At 21.7% G+C, this 20,545-nt stretch overlaps 3 protein-coding genes and 1 non-coding gene across 9 annotated transcripts; 2 read left to right on the plus strand and 2 right to left on the minus strand.

Annotated features, from left to right (window-relative positions):
- Nucleotides 1-359: 359 nt before the first annotated feature.
- On the plus strand, nucleotides 360-4,517 carry LOC107992814 (RNA exonuclease 5). 6 transcript variants are annotated; one of them, XM_062083378.1, is made up of 12 exons: nucleotides 360-466; nucleotides 564-635; nucleotides 1,022-1,240; nucleotides 1,613-1,788; nucleotides 1,853-2,031; nucleotides 2,110-2,356; nucleotides 2,417-2,615; nucleotides 2,699-2,924; nucleotides 3,011-3,155; nucleotides 3,218-3,468; nucleotides 3,560-3,953; nucleotides 4,027-4,517. In XM_062083378.1, exons 4-12 carry the CDS (start codon nucleotides 1,660-1,662, stop codon nucleotides 4,318-4,320), a joined length of 2,064 nt encoding a protein of 687 aa, XP_061939362.1. In that variant the 5' UTR covers nucleotides 360-466; nucleotides 564-635; nucleotides 1,022-1,240; nucleotides 1,613-1,659; the 3' UTR covers nucleotides 4,321-4,517. The 6 variants fall into 6 exon arrangements, with proteins under 6 accessions (XP_061939362.1, XP_061939366.1, XP_016904382.2 ...); XM_062083382.1 differs by having other exon boundaries at nucleotides 1,137-1,240; XM_017048893.2 differs by having other exon boundaries at nucleotides 564-1,240.
- Nucleotides 4,518-4,695: 178 nt separating this feature from the next.
- LOC114576842 (uncharacterized protein PF3D7_1120600-like) lies at nucleotides 4,696-10,130 on the minus strand. The gene is made up of 5 exons (XM_062083313.1): nucleotides 9,965-10,130; nucleotides 9,441-9,759; nucleotides 9,100-9,365; nucleotides 8,900-9,013; nucleotides 4,696-8,758 (listed from the first exon to the last, which is right to left on the minus strand). Exons 1-5 carry the CDS (start codon nucleotides 10,002-10,004, stop codon nucleotides 5,436-5,438), a joined length of 4,062 nt encoding a protein of 1,353 aa, XP_061939297.1. The 5' UTR covers nucleotides 10,005-10,130; the 3' UTR covers nucleotides 4,696-5,435.
- A 597-nt stretch (nucleotides 10,131-10,727) lies between these two features.
- On the plus strand, nucleotides 10,728-10,800 carry Trnak-cuu (transfer RNA lysine (anticodon CUU)). The gene has a single exon. It is a non-coding gene; the product is annotated as a tRNA-Lys (tRNA).
- A 1,983-nt stretch (nucleotides 10,801-12,783) lies between these two features.
- LOC107992710 (myb-like protein X) lies at nucleotides 12,784-19,722 on the minus strand. Its single transcript, XM_062083305.1, has 5 exons — nucleotides 19,523-19,722; nucleotides 18,977-19,307; nucleotides 18,623-18,900; nucleotides 18,406-18,516; nucleotides 12,784-18,179 (listed from the first exon to the last, which is right to left on the minus strand). Exons 1-5 carry the CDS (start codon nucleotides 19,560-19,562, stop codon nucleotides 13,258-13,260), a joined length of 5,682 nt encoding a protein of 1,893 aa, XP_061939289.1. The 5' UTR covers nucleotides 19,563-19,722; the 3' UTR covers nucleotides 12,784-13,257.
- Nucleotides 19,723-20,545: the final 823 nt, after the last annotated feature.

A 20,545-nucleotide genomic window follows, 5' to 3' on the forward strand; every position in this document is an offset into this window, starting at 1 on the left:
AATTTTTAAATTTATCATTTTAAATGATAGAGAGACATATTATTTAATATTTTTGTATAATTAATATTTCAGAATAAGAAATATAAAATTCTATAAGAAAGATTGTTATTATTTATTTTATATTTCGTTTGTATTTATAGCAGAATTTGTACTAATAAAAATATATGTAAGTATAAATGTATATCTTTGAGTAATAATATATATATATATATATATATTTTTATTTCCTTCCTATTTTTAATAAAATCATAGTAAATATTAAAATTGACTTATATTTATAAATCTATATAATTTTTTTATAATATAATTTCTTAATATTATTTTAAAATAATTTAAATCATTGAAAATTTACAATCTTTCAATCTATTTAATTCTTTAATATTTCGTTGTAATTGTCAAATGCTGACCTCTAGTGTCGACAAGTTATGCAAAGAAAATAACGTGTTTTTAATATTTGTCAAATATGGTATATAAAAGTTTAAATATTGTTTAAAATATTTATTTATGATTTAATCGAGATTAAAAAACTGTAATCTGATTTCTATCATACGTTACTTTTATAGGAATTTTTATTTTTCTCAGAAGAAAGGATTCAACAAAAACATAACCTTATATATGATATATGATCAACAATGGTAATATGTTTTTATTATTTTTTATAACAAGTTTTCTATTTAAAAATATATTAAAAATTAAATTACTTATAATATATTGATTCGTAATTTTATTTTCTTTTATCCGAAAATTCATTTTATGATGCTTTTCATTTCGTATAAACCAATTTAAAAAATTATACAATTATGTAGATCGGCAAGATGTATATTTTACTATTTTACTTAAATATGTGCATTGATTTATTTATTAAATTGAAATAAATTAAAGACACTTTTGAACTATCACTTTATATATATTTTATATACTATTATAAAACATATGCTGTACCATTTATCAAGTGGCATTTAGTATTTAACAATGGATGGTAACCAAGTAATGGGGAGAAAAACGATAAAACTTATTATAGGTACATTCTTATAGTGAATATCAAATTGAAAGATTATTGTGTAAACTTTTTTCACATGAAATTCAAGAACTGTGTTTCTGAATTTTTATATAAACAAATGTATTTATTTGTCAAGGGTTATATCCAACCCTCATTTCTACATTTCTTATACAGAAATGTATAACATTTATCTGTCATTATTCAACATACAAATATTTTTCTCTTTTCTTCAATTTTCAGGTAAATGTAATTAAAAATCTATTTTTAGTCAAAACTAGATGTTATATATAACCTCATTTATATATCTTATCAAAAAAATGTAAATAAACACTTCATCATATTATATATTAATTATATAATTATCATAATTAATTTATTTTCTTCTATTAAATATGAATTTCTTTTAAAAATATGTATATCTTTAAATTTATATTTTAATTTTGTTTCCTTTGAATTTTGCATATCAATTAAATTTTGTATATCAATTAAATTAATAATTTTTTTTATTAATATTTTATTAATATATTTAAAAATAAAGTATAAATATATAATAAAACTTTTAAAAAATTAAAATTAAATTAATTTATATCAAATTTATTTGATTTTTTATAGATGATTAACTTTAATTTTTTTCAAAAAACGTAAAAAAAGAAAATATTATGAAGAATCTAACAACAAAACAATTACAAAGAATAGAAAAGAAGAAAAAGAAAATGGCTGCACTTCTGGAAATAACTAAATTAAATGATAAAGATAGGAAAGCTAAAATGCATGTTCTTAAAAAAACTGTTAGTATATTTATTTAAATCATATTACTTTTATTGTAATTCCATATGATAAATATTATTTCAGTCTACAGAAGCTGATCAGTCAAATGATACAGACAACAGTGATGTTTCCATGGAGGAAAATGTCAAACGTAAACGTCCATGTGATGAAGATTTGAAAGAAACATTTCTAGAACATTCTACTAAAAAGAAAAATATAGAAGGTACTGAAGAATCAGATACACTTGCTAACAAAAAGCCTAGGTTTGTAAACAATAATATATTTATATTAATATTTATATAATATATAAAAATATATATTGTATTTGTTTAATAATATAGATTAAGCGGAGATGACTATTTAAAATTGAAACACGAATTACGGGAACGTAAAAAACAACTTACAAAAATACCTCGATTTCAATTAAAAGCAGTTGGTGAAAGTGCTAGTTTAAGTATTAACGTTAAAAGTGAAAATAGAATTCCTATTTTTCTTAGTGATGTGCAACATTTATTGTTGTATTCATTACATGGTCATCATTCACCGTATGTACCAACAAGATGGTGTCAGCTTGAAAAATATAATAAGGTAATTATATATTGAAAAATTATTTGAAATATCATTACTTATTGATAAATTTTTAAAAAGGTCACACATACTGTGGTCTTTGTTGTTGAAGGACTTTCTTTATATCATTTTATGGCTTATGAAAGCATGTTTCCTTACATAACATCAAAATTGGAACATCGTGTAGAAATTGTAACACCTACAGCATATGGAGGATCAGTAATAGAGGATCTTGCAGCTGTTCCTATAACTGGAATACAAAGCGATAAATTAATTAAACGTATATGCATTTTAAAATATTTGTTTTATTGTATCACAATAAAAAATTATCAAGTAAATAATATATTTTAAAATTATGCACAGAATATGGATCATTAGAAGCTGCATTACAAAGTAACAGTGATGTAATAAAATTATTACGGACTGTTTTTCCGATGTATGAAAATTTATCAATGAATGCTGAAAAGTTTAAAACAGGATCTGAACTACCTCCTACAGATAAATTTCCTCGTACACAATTACTCTTATCATTATGTCAAATGGTAGAAGAAAATTATCCTGTTCCATTGAAAGGAGAATTGGCAAAGAAGTAATAATAATAGAAATATTATGAATATTATGAATATTATTGATTATGAATTATTGAAATTCAATAAATAATTTTCTAATATTTAGGTATGAAAATTATATAATGACAAAAGATGTTTATGTAGAAGTTAATGCAAAATCACCAATGTTTGGTTTAGATTGTGAAATGTGTAAAACGACTACTGGAGAATTGGAATTAACAAGAATATCTCTTGTGGATGAAAGTATGAAAGTAAGTTCAATTTTACAATTATTATAAAGAGGGTATACAAATTCTATTAAATTCTATCGCAGATTATTTATAATAGTCTGGTAAAGCCGGATAATCCTATAACAGACTATCTCACACGCTTCAGCGGTATAACAAAAAATATGTTGGATGGTGTTACAACTACATTATCGGATGTTCAACAAACATTACGAAAATTACTACCTACAGATGCAATTCTTGTAGGACAAAGCTTAAATTCTGACCTTCATACGTTAAAAATGATGCATCCATATATTATCGATACATCCGTAATATTTAACATTACTGGTGACAGGTATAATGTCCTTTTCTTTTTGTATTATAGTTTATTATATAAAATATTTTTAAGTATATGTTATAGTAAATATTTTAATATTCAATTATAGATATAGAAAAACGAAATTACAAACTTTAGTAAAAGAATTCCTTGGTGAAAGAATACAAGAAAATAAATCTGGTCATTGTCCTACCGAAGATTCACAGGCTTCTATGAAATTAGTACAATTAAAGTTAGCAAATAGTTTGGATTATGGAGATGCTGTATTACTTGGTCAATGCAATATGAATGTATTAAAAATGGAAGCAGAAAAGAGAACGAACGATCAACAATCATTTAAAACTGAAATACGGAAGTATGCTACTTCAATCTTCAAACATGTAACAAAAGATAAAAAATCTGCTGCCATTGTGGGTATTGGGGAAGTTATGAATGAATATTCTAAATATTTAACTTGTTCTCTCAATATTATGGATGATGAAAATTTTAATGAAAACGATCAAGTATGTTTTATTGCTTTAAGATTAAATTTTATTTATCGGTAATTATTATATTATATATTATTATTATTTATAGGTGCGTCTTGTAGTAGCAGATAATGATAAACAAGCTGTACTTCGAGCTTCACAGATAGCCATGGAACATGCCTTTACTTTGTGTCATATTAGAATAAATCAAGATAAATTAAAATATGATCAAATAGAAAAGACTTTTCGTACTGTAAATAAATGGGTACATAAATTATGGCAACATATGGCAGTGAATGGTTTAGCTTGCGTTATATTTCCGGGAGAAAATAACGCAGCAAATGGTGCTTGTTTTTTGAATTTGAAAAAAGAAATATCTGAAGATTGTATAGTAGGTGTTTGAAAATAAAGAAATCTGCAATTGTATATTAATTTAAAAGGAAATTATTAAAGATGTATAATTCTAGTAATATTATGAATTGTAAAGAGATATACAAAAAACTAAAAAGTCTCTTAACGATTAATTTGCATTCGATAATTATTATTTTATAGACATGTACAAATATTGTATTATTAATAAACTTTTTTATTCCTTGTAAATTTAATAATATTTTTATAAGTATATGTTCTATTGAACGTTTATGAAATTGTGAACATTAATTAAATTATTTCTTTATGTTAAATTTAATTAGATTATAATTATTTTTTATTAAATGTTTAAAAACTAATTATTTTCATGGATCTAATAATATGGGAAAAATAAATAATAAAGTTAGGATTTAGAAATAAAAAAATATCATTCATATTGTTTTATTTACTACAATTTAATTTATTATATATCGATTATAATAAAGTAAAAAAAGTTAAATTTTTATATCATATTTTAACAATTATATGTTACAAGATGTACATTATTTCATATTAATAATAAATTACGTAATTGCAAATATCACAATTTATAAACAATAAGTATGATAAACAAATAAGTATGATAGACAAATAAAATTACGGATTCATAATGCAAAAATATGTTATGTTTTTATAATAGATTCATACGATCGTCTGCATTACATCATTAGCAATATAAATTTGTCAAATCGCACAATATTATCATATTGATGTTATATCATATGTATGCGCCAGGACTTAAAAACAAATAATTAATATAATTGATTGATAATGATATTAAAATGATTTTTAGTTTTAAATTGATAAAAATATAATAAAAAAAATGTAAGCATTAGAATATATAGGAAGTTCACTTTACATAGAACATCCTCTATATGGTTAAAAATATCTTAATTATTCTATAATTTAAAGAAAAAATTTAAATTTATAAAAAAAAAAAATATTCTAAATGCTGTATATAAAAACTGCATAAAAAATTCACGTCAAAATGTCAAATTGAAAATTCATAATCTTACAATGCATTTACAATGTTTTACGAATAAAAATGACAATGATTTTTTCAAATATTTAATTATGTCATTGCTACAGCTAAAGAATGATATAATAAATTTAATGAAACATAAAATTATTAACAGAAGATTTCATTTTCTGTTTTTTTAAATATTTCATGTAAAGAGACACAGATTGTCTTGAATTTCTAGCAAGCATTCTATCTCGAAATGAAATATTTTTTTTGTTTCTAATCTTTTGTATATCAATGACATCAAAATCAGTAGTACTTCCAGAATTACTTGGTAAACTAAAATCCTGTTCTACAAATATCTTTCTTTTTTTAGGTTTGGATTCATAAGTTTCTGATTGCTTTCGTTTTTGTGTTGTATTAGATATTGAAGTATTTTTTAATAATTTTTGCTTTTTTTGTGATATTTTTTCAAGTAATTCTTCTTTATCTTGTAAAACAACTTCTTTTAATAACTTTTGTTTTCTTTTCTTTTCTTTAGATAACAATTCATTTGAAATATTATTATTTGACAGACCATCTGAGCCTTTTTTATGTTTCATTACTTCAGTTTTTTCAATTATAGAATTTGTAAGATTTGAACTATCTTTAATTGTGTTTTCTTCTTTCTTTTTTCTTTTTTCTTCGTTATGTACTTTTTTATCATGATTTTCTAAATTTTTTTCAGTAATATTTTCTTTTTTCATTTGTACATCAATAACATTTTTCTTTTTCTTATTTTTCTTAAATAATTGTTCATTTAAAACATTTTTATTTGATAGAATATATGAAATTTCTTCCTTTTCATTTACTATATTAATGTCTTTATCTATATTTGATAAATTAGGAATATTTTCTATTCTAATTTCTTTTTTCTTTTTCCTTATTTCTTTATCAAGATTTTTTGATTTTGTTTCAACAATATCTTTAAATATTTCTTCTTTTATTTGTATATCAGTATCATGTATTTTTTTTTTCTTATTTTTCTTAGATAATTGCACATTTAAAATATTATTCTTCGGTAAAATATCTAACACTTGCTCCTTTTTTTTTATTATATTATTTTCTTTATTTATATTTGATGAATCTGAAATATTTTCAAGTATATTTTTTTTTTTCTTTTTATTTACTTCATTATGTATTTCTTCATCAAGATTTTTCGATTTATTTTCAATGATATCTTCAATAATTATTTTTTCTTTCATTTGTACATTAATATCATGTGTTTCCTTTTTCCCCTTTATGTTAATGTTATTTATATTTGTCAAATTTGAAACATAATCAGTTGTATTTTCTCTTTCTTTCTTCTTTTTTATTTCATTGCATATTTTTTCATTAAGACTTTCAGATTTTGTTTCAATATTGAATATATTTTTTTTTATATCAATATCATGTGTTTTCTTTTTCTTTTTTTTTGTCTTATCTACTTCTTTTGTTTCATTATCATTAGTATTACAAAAAGGAACAAAATGTTCAGTTTTCTTTAATATTTCTGTATTATGTTTATTCAATTGAAAATCGTTTTCAAATAATATAGGATCAGTTATTTCCTTTACTATTGATTGCTTTCGTTTTTTTTGCATTTTTTGATCATTTTTCAACATATTATCCACAATATTAAATGATTTTTTTTCTAAAGAATCATTTACTTTAGATATTTTTTTGTTTTTTTCATTGTCGTCTTCATTTTCTTTTTCAATTTGATCGTTTTTCTTACTACTATTAATAGTATTTGTTAATTCTTCGAACATGGTATCTGATTTCAATATTGGTGCACTTTCATTTAATTTATCTTTTTTCAAATATCTTGTTGTAGGTGTATCGCTTCCCAAAACTAATGTTGTTTTGTTTAATCCCAATACTTTAGATGACATTGGTCTTGACAGATTTGTTTCTGTTACAAATTCAATTAATTCAGATGGAAGACTTCTATGTGCAAGACTTTCATTGTTTTTTAATTTTTTTGATTTTTTCTTTAGCGTTATATCTTTACTTTTTTCCTCGTCAAGAGACAAATTTTTCTGAACATCATAATTTTTAATATTAAATTTTTCTTTGTCAGATAAATTAATTTTAGGAGTACTATATATCATTGATTCATTGACGTTTTCTTTTGAATTATCGATTTTAACATCAAGATCTTTTATTTTTTTATTAAATATTATTTGAGATCCATTTAACGATTTTTCAATATTTTGATCTCGCTTTTTATTTTTGCTCTTTTTCTTACTTTTTTTATCATTCTCTTCAATATCTAACTCAACATCATTTTCAATTTCTTCATTTTCTTTCTCTTCACTTTCTTCGTCTTCTTTTTCTTCAATTTCAATTTCTTCATCTTCGTTTTCTTCATTTTCACTTTCTTTGTTCTTCTTCTCTTCATTTTCAATTTCTTCATTTTCTTCCTCTTCACTTTCACTTTCTTCTTCTTCTTCTTCAACTTCATCATTATCAACTATAAAGTCTGCCATATCTGATCCATTATCATCTGGATCTGATGATTCCATTTCTGATGCTCTACATTCATCTCCTACTATATCATCATCGGAAAACTTCGAAATATTTTTACCGTGAAAATTATATTCCTTTTGAATATCAGAATCTATACTATTATTAGATTCACTATCATTGTTCTCACTATCGCTAGTTTCGGCAAATAAAAATTTAGGTATGTTCATGAATTTTTTTTGTGTGTCATCTGAATCAGAAATATTTTTACTTTTTTCAGAGTCAAATAAAATATTAGCTGTTGTTGAATAATTTTTTTTCAATTTTTTTCTTGTTTTATCTCTCAGTGATTTTCGATCTGATATCCCTATATTTTGTAATTTTACATCTTCTTCTGTTTCTTCCATATCGCTTTTTACTTCTTTTTTTTCTTTATTTTTATCTTTCATAGTTTGTTGTTTATTGCTAGTAGAAGATTTACTTGTACTATTATTTAATTTACATTTATCTTCTGACATATCCATCAATATATCTGTATCATTCTCTTCTTTCATGGAATCTCTTTGTACTTTTAATACAATAGTATCATCTGAATCATAATCAAATATTTTTTTTTTATTTTTTTTCAGTTTTTCCGCAGATAACCATGCATCTTTATCAACTAAAACAAGATCACATTCCTTTTCATTTTTTATATTTTCACTTGATAAATTTAAAGAATTTTTATCAGTTTCATTATTTTTCTTTTTCCATTCAATAACTGAAATATCTTGAAATAAATTTGTATTAGAATCATCATCAACTTCAAATTTTTCTTGATATTTTTTATTTATTGTTTCATTCTCTGGATATTTTTTTTCTGATTTTAATTCGTTTGTATATTGTTTTATTAACATTATTGAATCATTAGATTCATTTTGTACAGATTCTTTCTCTGGCTGCTTTTTTCTGTTAAATACTTCTTCAACAAAATCAACGGAAGTATCTATAATAAAAATATGACTTTTAATTAAATTAATTATGTTGGCTTCATATATTAGTTATTATTATCTTCTATTAGAATCACATAAATATCTAAGAATTTTGATAAATTTCTCATAGAAATATAAGAATGAATTAAACTTACCAATGTTATTTAAATGCTCTTCACATATACTATTATTACTTCGATCACATTTATTTGTTGGAAATGGTAATGGTTCATTTTTTTGTATAGAACTTTTAAAAGAACTTTTTGAATCTAAAATTTGATATGATATTGCAAGATTAGAATTTCTAAGATTTAAATGTATTTTAATCTTTCTAAAATTTTTAAATATAGTATACCTGATTGTATATTTTCATTAATATCAGGTAATGTACGATTTAAAGAAAATTTCATTAATTCTTCTTTCTCTTCTGTAACAATTATTTCTGAAGGTATTAATAAAGATTGTCTTTTTGTTTTAATAGATGTTTTTCTTAATTCATTGTTTTGTTTTTCTGTTAGTTTATCAGATATAGTTTCAGGTTCCATAGAACTAGCTCTTATATTATGTGTGTTTTTTACTGATGGTGAATTTGTTTCTGATTCATCTTTTACAAAATATTTACTAAAAAAAATAAAAAATAATAGTGAATAAATAAAACAAAATTTAATTATACATATAATTCATTATTACATATACCTTCTTCGACTATCTATTATTTTATTATTATTAGAAGGATTATTTCTAGTTTTCTTTGTTGTTGTACTAATATCTGTTTCTAAGACTTCAATATCTGATGATATAGTATTTGTTCTAGAACGTAACTTTCTTTGATTTTTAATGGAAATAGTATTATCAACAGTAGTTATTTGTTGTCTTGGAATTTGTGTATTACTAACATCATTTAGAGACAATTCAGGTGAAGAATCATTTTTTTTAAGGTTTTGTTTAATTCTTGAACTTCTACGAAGTGGTGAATAAAGCGATACTGTTTCGATAAGAGCACGAGTTTTGTCATCTAAAAGTTTAAAAGAAAAATTTTAAAAAATGAAATAATAGAATAAATTTTAAAAATATTAATTATGTGTTTGAAAAAGATTTAAAATAAAAATTTATATCAAATTATATTTCATAATTGATAAAAATATAATCGTTATTCAAATCGACCGTTATATTCAGCAATTGAATAAATCATATGTATATATAAATGAAAAAATACGAACCATGCTTTGCAACCATTTCATTAACTGATTTTCGTGGCATTTTTCGTTATTAAAAATTTGTATAAAAATTAACAATAACTTAATAAATAGTTTCACTAACACGTGTTATAATAAATGAATTTAAATTAACGACTTATACATTTTTACTACGTTAATTGGAATAAACATTCAGAGACATCAAGCGACGAAATTTAGCGGCATTTAATTTATTTCTAAAAAATCATTAAAAAAAATTTTCTTTAAAAGAATATATAAATATAATAAATATAATTTTGTATAATTTAATTTAAAATTATTATTATATTAATTTAAAAATTAATATTGTGTGAAAAAATAAAAATTTATAATGCGTTAAAAATAAATAATAAAAGCTATAATTTTGCATAAATTATTTCGTTAAATTATTTTCAAAATTACAAATAAATTAGAAAATAAATTAAAGAATTGATAAAAATTTATTGAGTAAAATGAACAATCAGAAGAATGAAAAAATATTGGTTGTTCTTCTTGGTTTAATTTTAAATTTATAAATTCACATATGATTTGTTTGAAGGAATATTTGAAAATAATAATTAATAAATAATTTTGTAAATAAAATTTCATTTATATGTAATATTTGCAATAATATTGTATATTTACATTATATATTGTATATTACATTAAAATGTATTAATTTTTATGTATTTAATAAATAAAATATATAATTTTCATAAAAAGTATATTTTGACAAAAAATTTAATATTGAGTTTTCTATATACAGAGAGCCCGGCTAGCTCAGTCGGTAGAGCATGAGACTCTTAATCTCAGGGTCGTGGGTTCGAGCCCCACGTTGGGCGATTTTTTTTCCTTATATTTACGGATAAAAAAAATTTTAATGAAAATATCAAATAAAATTATAACAGTAAGTAAAATATATATAATTAAATATACATAGAATATAATATATTCAAAATTATTATTATAGGTTTGAATGAAATTAGATTGCTTACAAATGTTGAAGTAACACATGATGATAATTTTTTAATAATTTTTTTTTCATTTCTATATGACTTAATTAAATAAAGAAATATTTTTTTAGTCCTTTTAATTCTTGAAATATTCCAAAAAATATATTAAAACAATATATATTAGAAATATTTTAAATTTTAGTTTTCATTTTTTCAATATAAATAATAAAAATTATTTTTTTAGAATTATCTTAATTATAAATTTTATAAAAATATATGGATTGAATATTTTCTCTTATAAATAAAAATAGTTTCATATATTTTTATGCAATACAATAATACATATAATTAAGATTTCAAAAAATAATTTCCATTCAAAAAGAATTGCCAATAACATTGTTTTTTTTCTATTAAAATTTATACATTACCTTTATATATAAAATGAAAATATATATATATATATATATTTTACAATAGAATATAATAATACATTCATGATAAAAATTAGATTAAGATATACAACAATAGATACAAATAGACAAAGTAGACAAATAGAAAAAGAAAAGAATGGAGATAAGATAAAAATTATATAATCAACAATCGTTTCTGAAGAATTGTAAATGAAATTAATATATAAACAAAGAAAACAAAAAATAAAAAAAATAAAGATAAGATAAGATTTCACCATCAATGCTTGAATATTGAAAACATTTTTTCAAATGCAAGATAGAATAGGAATTAAGGATTAACGCCATCTCTTGAGTGAATTATATTTCTTCAAAAAATCATTTTTTTAAAAATAAAAAGATAGTTTCAACAATCAATTTTTATTCTATTTATGTTCTTTTTTTATGTTCTATTTGCTTTTCTTGTATTTTATTTGCGAGATTCGGAAGGTGTTAATTATGTAATTTTTATTTTTCCCACTATTTGTTCTTTTTGTCTACTTACTTTAAAATGAATAATCATAGGTGAAATATAGAATATCAATTAAACATATTTTTTTCAAAAATTAAAATGAATCTAATTTTATATATTTATCAGATATTCAATAACAAAATATTTGTTCCATTTTTTATTTATCTATATATCGAAAATTAATTTCAATCTCAATCATTGTTATACATTATAATTATTTTGAATTGCATTGATAATAATTAAAATGATAAGATTAAAATATATTATATCATATCTAAATATCATATTTAAATAATTAATTTAAGTAAGAATTTAAAAAATTAAAAACATTAACTTATCTTAATCTTCATTATTTTTAACGAATATATCATTTAGCTTATACACATTTTTCTCTGAATATATCAATAATATTATTTTGTATATATATATATATATATATATATATATAAAAATAATTTAATCTCCAATAAAAGCGTTGATAGTTCAGTAATATTTATCAAACGATAGTTTAAATATATAAAATTAATTAAGAATTTCAGTTTTGTTTCTAATATGTTTTTTCTATCATTGGATAATGTCAATACAATATGGATGAATATATGTAATATATATATTTACGTTAATATTAATACATGAAATAATTAACTATAACTATTAACTATAAATAATTAATAACTATATATATATATAACTATAATTTTAACTGTCATTATAATGAAATATGGAAATATATCGTACGAAGAATGTTAAATTTAATTACATCGATTCTAATTATTTTTTTATTAAATTAATTCTTTTTATATAAACACTATATAGTATTATATTATATTTGAAAAAATATTATAATAAACATAATAAAATTAGAATTTATTAAAAAAACGATCATCCATATCGTTTTATTTATCACAATTTAATTTATGATAATGAATCGATTGTAATAAAGTAGGCAAAAACTAAATGCGCTTGTATTATATTTAACAGCCATACTTTATGTTACAAAATTTACATTATTTCATATGAATAATAAATTACACATAATTGCAAACATCTATATACAATTAATAATAGACTAATAATTGATCGCCATTAAAAACATAGATAAAATGATTTTTATTTTTAATTTTATGAAATCATAATGAAAATAATAGATATATAAGCGTTAAAATAAAATGATTAAAAATAAAATGATTTTAGAAAGATAAACAGTTACATTAATTATGAAATTAACACATGATATGTTATATATTTTTATCATTTTTATAAGTAAAAAATTATTTTTTTAATTATTCTAATTTAAAAGATAATATTTTAAAATTTATAAAAAAAAATTATATTATTTTATAAGTCCATGCAATGAATTTAATGAAATATGTAATTAACAAAAAACTTTGTCTTTTATTTTTTTAAATACGTCAGTAAATAATCAAGTTATCGAAAATTTCTACCTAAAATTTTATTTCGAAATGAAACTTTTTTTTTCTTTCTAATTTTTTGAATATCAGCGACATCAAAATGAGTCGTACTTCCAGAATTACTTGGTAAACTAAAATCTTGTTCTACAAGTATTTTTCTTTTTTTATTAGCATTAGATTCATGAGTTTCTAAATATTTTCTTTTTTGTATCATGTTATATGTTAAAGCATTTTCTAATAATCTTTGTTTTTTCTGTGGTATTTTCTCTAAAATTTCTTCTTTATCTTGAAAAACAACATCTTTTAATAATTTCTGTTTTCTTTTTTTTTCCTTAATTAATAATTGCTCATTTGAAACATTATTCAACATATCTGAGAGTTTTTTTTGTTTTATTTTAGTTATTCCTTTTATATCTGTAATATTTGAAATATCGTTAACTGCGCTTTCTATTTTCTTTTTCTTTTTTAGTTTATTATGTATTTTTTCATCATGACTTTTTGATACTGTTTCAATAACACTTTCCAATATTGGATTTCTTATTTCTATATTAATATCATATGTTTTCTGTTTCTTCTTTTTCTTAGATAATTGCTCATTATTATTCGGTAAAATATCTGATATTTTTTTCTTTTTTATTATTTTAGTATTTTTATTTGTATTTGACGGATTTAAAACGTTTTCATTTATATTTTCTTTTTTCTTTTTTCTTTTTTCTTTTTCTTCAGAATATATTTTTCCATCTAAACTTTCTGCTTTTATTTCAATAGTGTTTCCAAATATTTCTTTTAATTGTACATCAGCATCATATCCTTTCTTTTTCTTATTTTTTTTAGATAATTGCTCATTTGAAATATTATTACTTAATAGAATATCTAAATCTTTTTTTTTCTTTTTCGTTATATTAGTCTCCTCGTTTATATTTGTTAAATTTGAAACATTTTCAATTGTATTTTCTTTTTTCTTTTTCTTTTTTATTTCATTATATATTTTTTCATCATAATTTTCCGATCGAATATTTTCAAATATCTTCTCTTTCATTTGCACATCAATATTACATGTTTCTTTTTTCTTTTTTTTTTTACATAATTGCTCATTTAATATGTTATCAGATATTGAAAAATCTGAAGCTTTCTTCTTTTTCTTTACTATGTTAGTTTTTTCATTTGTATTTAACAAATTTGAAACATCTTCGATTATTTTTTCTTTTTTCTTTTTCTTTTTTACTTCATTATGTATATTTTTATCAAGACTATCTGGTTCTGTTTCAAGAATGTTTTCAAACATTTGATGTTCCATTTGAACATTATTTTCATATATTTTCTTTTTCTTCTTCTTTATCTTATCTACTTTTCCTATTTCATTATTATGATTATCATCATTAGTATTAATAAAAGGAACAATTTGTTTTGTTTTCTTTAACGTATCTGTATTTTTATTCAATTGAAAATCACTTTCAAATAATATAGGATCAATTGTTTCTTGTATTGTTGATTGTTTTTGTTTTTTCCGTTTTTTTCTACGATCATTTTCTAATATATTGTTTGCTACATTAAATAATTTCTTTTTTAACGAATCATCTACTTCTTTAGATATCTTTTTGTTTTTTTCATTATCATCTTCATTTTCTTTTTCAATTTGATCATTTTTCTTACTACTATTAATAGCATTTGTTAATTCTTCGAACATGGTATCTGATTTCAATATTGGTGCACTTTCATTTAATTTATCTTTTTTCAAATATCTTGTTGTAGGTGTATCGCTTCCCAAAACTAATGTTGTTTTGTTTAATCCCAATACTTTAGATGACATTGGTCTTGACAGATTTGTTTCTGTTACAAATTCAATTAATTCAGATGGAAGACTTCTATGTGCAAGACTTTCATTGTTTTTTAATTTTTTTGATTTTTTCTTTAGCGTTATATCTTTACTTTTTTCCTCGTCAAGAGACAAATTTTTCTGAACATCATAATTTTTAATATTAAATTTTTCTTTGTCAGATAAATTAATTTTAGGAGTACTATATATCATTGATTCATTGACGTTTTCTTTTGAATTATCGATTTTAACATCAAGATCTTTTATTTTTTTATTAAATATTATTTGAGATCCATTTAACGATTTTTCAATATTTTGATCTCGCTTTTTATTTTTGCTCTTTTTCTTACTTTTTTTATCATTCTCTTCAATATCTAACTCAACATCATTTTCAATTTCTTCATCTTTCTCCTTATCATTTTTTTTGTCTTGCTTTTCTTCAATTTCAATTTCTTCATTTTCTTTCTCTTCACTTTCTTCGTCTCCTTTTTCTTCAATTTCAATTTCTTCATTTTCTTCCTCTTCACTTTCACTTTCTTCGCCTTCCTTTTCTTCAATTTCAATTTCTTCATCTTCTTTTTCTTCATTTTCTTCATATTCCTTTTTTTCAATTTCAATTTCTTCATCTTCTTTGTCTTCACTTTCTTCATCTTCCTTTTCTTCAATTTCAATTTCTTCATTTTCTTGTTCTTTACTTTCATCTTCTTTTTCATCAATTTCAATTTCTTGGTTTTCTTTCTCTTCACTTTCACTTTCTTTGTTCTCCTTTTCTTCATTTTCAATTTCATCTTCCTTATCTTCACTTTCACTTTCTTCTTCTTCAACTTCATCATCATCAACTATAAAGTCTGCCATATCTGATCCATTATCATCTGGATCTGATGATTCCGTTTCTGATGCTCTACATTCATCTCCTGGTATATCATCATCGGAAAACTTCGAAATGTTTTTACCGTGAAAATTATATTCCTTCTGAATATCAGAATCTATACTATTATTAGATTCACTATCATTGTTTTCACTATCACTGGTTTCGGCAAATAAAAATTTAGGTATGTTCATGAATTTTTTTTGTGTGTCATCTGAATCAGAAATATCTTTACTTCTTTCAGAGTCGGATAAAACATTAGTTGTTGTTGAATAATTTTTTTTCAATTTTTTTTTTGTTTTATCTTTCAATGATTTTCGATCTGATATTTCTATATTTTGTAATTTTACATCTTCTTCTGTATCTTCCATATCGCTTTTTACTTCTTTTTTTTCTTTATTTTTATTTTTTATACTTTTTCGTTTATTGTTAGTAGAAGATTTATTTTTGCTATCATTTAATTTACATTTATTTTTTGATATATCCATTAATATTTCTTTATCATTTTCTGTTTTCATGGAATCTCTTTGTATTTTTAATATAATAGTATCATCTGAATCATAATCAAATATTTCTTTCTCTCTTTTTAGTTTTTCTGCAGATGAATATGCCTCTTTATCGACTAAAATAAGATCATAATCACTTTCTATCTGATTTTCCAATTTTTCAATTGACAAATGTTCAGAATTTTTATCATATTCATTATTTTTTTCTTTCCATTCAGTAGCTGGAATATCTTGAAATAAATTTGTCATATTTGTATCAGAATTATTATCACCAATTTTAATCTCTTCTTGATACTCTTTGGATTTATTAATATCTAAATTTTTTTCATTTGATTGTAATTCGTTTGTTTGTAATTGTTTCTTCAATATCAAAGAATCAGTAGAATTATCTAATACAGAATCTTTTTCTAAATGTCCTTGTTTTTCAGATGCTACTTGAATAAAATCAGTAGATTCTGTAACAGGATAACTATTTTCATTCAAATTAGACACATTGTCTTCTTTTACGTTGGTTACAATTGAATCCTCTGATGAATTCATGTCAGTATTAAAAGATTTTGATAGATTAGAAGATGAATTATTCATTTCATCTACTTTTTGTAAGTAATTCGTATCCTCATGTTTTGATTTATCGGAATTATGAATATCTGAAATTAATTTCTCCTCTATTGAATTTGATAATTCTCTATTATTTAATTTAGGTGATAAAATCTCTTTTGTACGATTTATTTCATTATTTTCACATACAATGTCTGATATATTTGATTCATTATTTTTATTTTTTATTTTACATTGATCATTTGTATTTTTATATTGATTTGTATTATTTTTTTCAGAATCATTTTCACTCATGTTTTCCTTCTCACTTAAAATATCCATTTTAATATTTACTTCACTTTCACATTGGTCATTTGTAATTTTACATTGGTTTGTACTATTTGTACTACTGTCTTTTTCAAAATCATCCTCATTCATGCTTTCTTTTTCACTTGAAATATCCATTTTGATATTCATATTTTCAATTTCTTCTGATTCTTTATTTAATTTAGAATTAATTTCTATAGATTCATTATCATTTACTATATTTATATCTTCTTTATTATCGTTTATATGTATAGAAAGATTTTTATCTGAATTTTCATCATATGGATTACCATTGTCTGACTCTGGACTTATAATTAATTGCATATTATCAGAATTACTTTCCTGATTTATTGAAATATCTATACTTTTAACTGATAAATTATTAATTGAATCGGTGTCACTTTCAATTTTCTTTACAGAAACATTATCATTATCATTTGACACATCTGATAATTTTTTAGAACAATGTTTTGGTGTTAAATTTATTTTAACACAAGGAGATTTACATTTATCTTCATTTGAATTATTTGAGATTAAACTAGATCGTGGACTTTGTTGTGTATTATTCATGTTTTGTAAGTCAATAACAATATTTGTTGTAAGAATCTTTTTATTATTATGATCTTCATGTTTTTCCAAAGTATCATTTAAATTCTCAAGTTCTGATTTCATGGATATATTTTCGTTTTCATTTTGTGAAAGTATTTGAGATTTATTTGATTTTTCTTTTATTGTAATATCTGGAGATAATGTTTTGTTATTTTTCAGTTCTACATTTTTACTGTTATCTGGTATTTCTTTATTATCCATAATTAAATTCTCCTCAACATCTTCAATTTCATTTGAAAAAGAATTTTCTGGAGCATTGTGTTGTGTTATCTTAACTGTAGTAAATATAAATATAAATATCTGTTAGTTCTTATGTTAATTTTTACTAATGAAATATTATTAATAAAATCTTTTTGTTATAACTTTTTGTTAAGCATTTTATTATATTATATTATTATATAAAAATATTATGATAAATTTCAATTTAATTGTGTAATTAATAGAACTAGAATAATAATCATATATCATAGATTATAGAGAATAAGAATAAATTGAACTTACCATCATTATCTAAATGTTTTTCACATATACTGTTATGACTTGTATCACATTTGTTTTTAGAAAATGACAATGAATCATCTTCTTTTATAGGTTTAAGAGTATTTTTTGAATCTAAAAAAATTTAATATTACAAAAATGTTTTAAAATTTAATGATATTATAAAATTAGAATTTTTAGAATTAATTTATATTTTAATAAACATAAGATTTAAAAATACCTGATTGTGTACTTTCATTAATATCAGGTAATGTACGATTCAATGTTACCCTAGGAATTTTCATAGATATTCCTTTTTCTTCTGTAGTTACTTCTGAAAATATTAATGAAGATCGTCTTCTTGTTCTAATAGATGTACTTATTAATTCATTGTTTCGCTTTTCTGTTAGTTTATCAGATGTAGCTTCAGGTCCCATAGAACTAGCTCTTGTATTACGTGTATTTCTTGTTGCTGATGGTGGTGAATTTGCTTCTGATCCAGCTCTTACAAGGCGTTTACTAAAAAAATAATAAAAAATAATGATAGATGAAACAAAGTTTTAATCATATATAAATTATTGGTTACTATACATACCTTCTTCGACTACCTATCATTTTATTATCATTAGAAGTATTATTTTTAGTTTTCCTTGTTGGTGTACCAATACCTGTTTCTAGGACTTCGCTAATATCTGAAGATACAGAATTTGTCCTAGAACGTAAATTTCTGTGATTTTCAATAGAAACCGTATTGTCCATGGTAATTAAACGTCGTCTTGGACTCCTTGAAGTTTGTATATTATTAGCGTCGCTTAGAGACGATTCAGGTGAAAATTCATTTTGTTTAAGGTTTTGCTTAATTCGCGAACTTCTACGAAGTGGTGAATCAACCGATATTGTCTCAGTGTGGATACGATTTTTGCCATCTAAAAATTAAAAAAAAAGTAGAAAGAAATAAAATGATACAATCAAATTTTTAAAAAAATGTCAATTATATATTCAAAGAAGTTCTAAAATAAAAATTTATATAAAAACACGTTATAGAATTGATAAGAATATGATATTCAATGCTGAATCGACCGTTATATTCAGCGAAGTGAACCGCGTGCGCATAGAAACCCAAAAAATGAAAAGTACAAACCAGGCTTTCCGGCTATTTCTTCAACTGATTCTCGTAACATTTTTTATTATTAAAATATTAGTTTAAAAATATTTACATAAATAATAACAATACTCAATAAGTATACAACTATTCACTGACACGTGTTACAACAAATGAATTTAAATTGACGACTTGCTGAACGACCTTTTACTACATTGCGCGCGGAACATCCAGAGCATTCAGAGACACCAAGCGCTAAAATTTGGCGACATTTCAATTCTTTCCAAAAGACCGTTAAAAATCTTTTTTAAAAAATTTTTCTCGTGTATTTGAGAATTACTATTGGGTAAAAAAATAAATAAATAACTAAATTTAATTTTGATAATAAAATTTTCACGAATTTTTACGAATTATTTTCCAATTATTCCAAAATAAGAGAAACAAAAATCAATAAATGAATTAATAGAAATAATTAAATAAAATGCATAATCAGAAAATAGAAATGATTTTAAATCTACTTTTAAAACTAATATTATGATATTTCATATTTTATTTTTACTATAAATATTATTGATATCAATTATATAATATTGTTTTTATAAATTAAATAAACGTATAATATTAAATTTGTATATATAATCATAAATTACAATATTATCATAATGTACAATATGTATACTTATACATTAAAACTTATCAGGGCTATTTTGATGTAATAATAACAGTATTAAAAAGAAAGATAAAATATTTATTTTTTCTACGATTTAGGATTCATATCTCAAGCGGAATAATATTTCTGTTATCACAATTTTTAACAATAGAATGACATCTTGCAGTTTTTCTGATATAATATTTAATCGTAAATTTGAACAACTTATGAAATATTTTGACAATCAAAATAAATTAGAAATATTTGATTTTTTAATTTTTACTCGAAAAATTACTCGAGAAAAATAATAAATGCATGAAAACTATATATGATTTCATGGAGAAACTATTTTTATCATATGATGAATGAAGTATTTAATTATTATATTATTATTACTTTGTAATCTTATTTTT

Source organism: Apis cerana, linkage group LG1, assembly GCF_029169275.1.
Source record: "Apis cerana isolate GH-2021 linkage group LG1, AcerK_1.0, whole genome shotgun sequence".
In the NCBI taxonomy this organism is placed as follows: Eukaryota; Metazoa; Arthropoda; class Insecta; order Hymenoptera; family Apidae; genus Apis; species Apis cerana.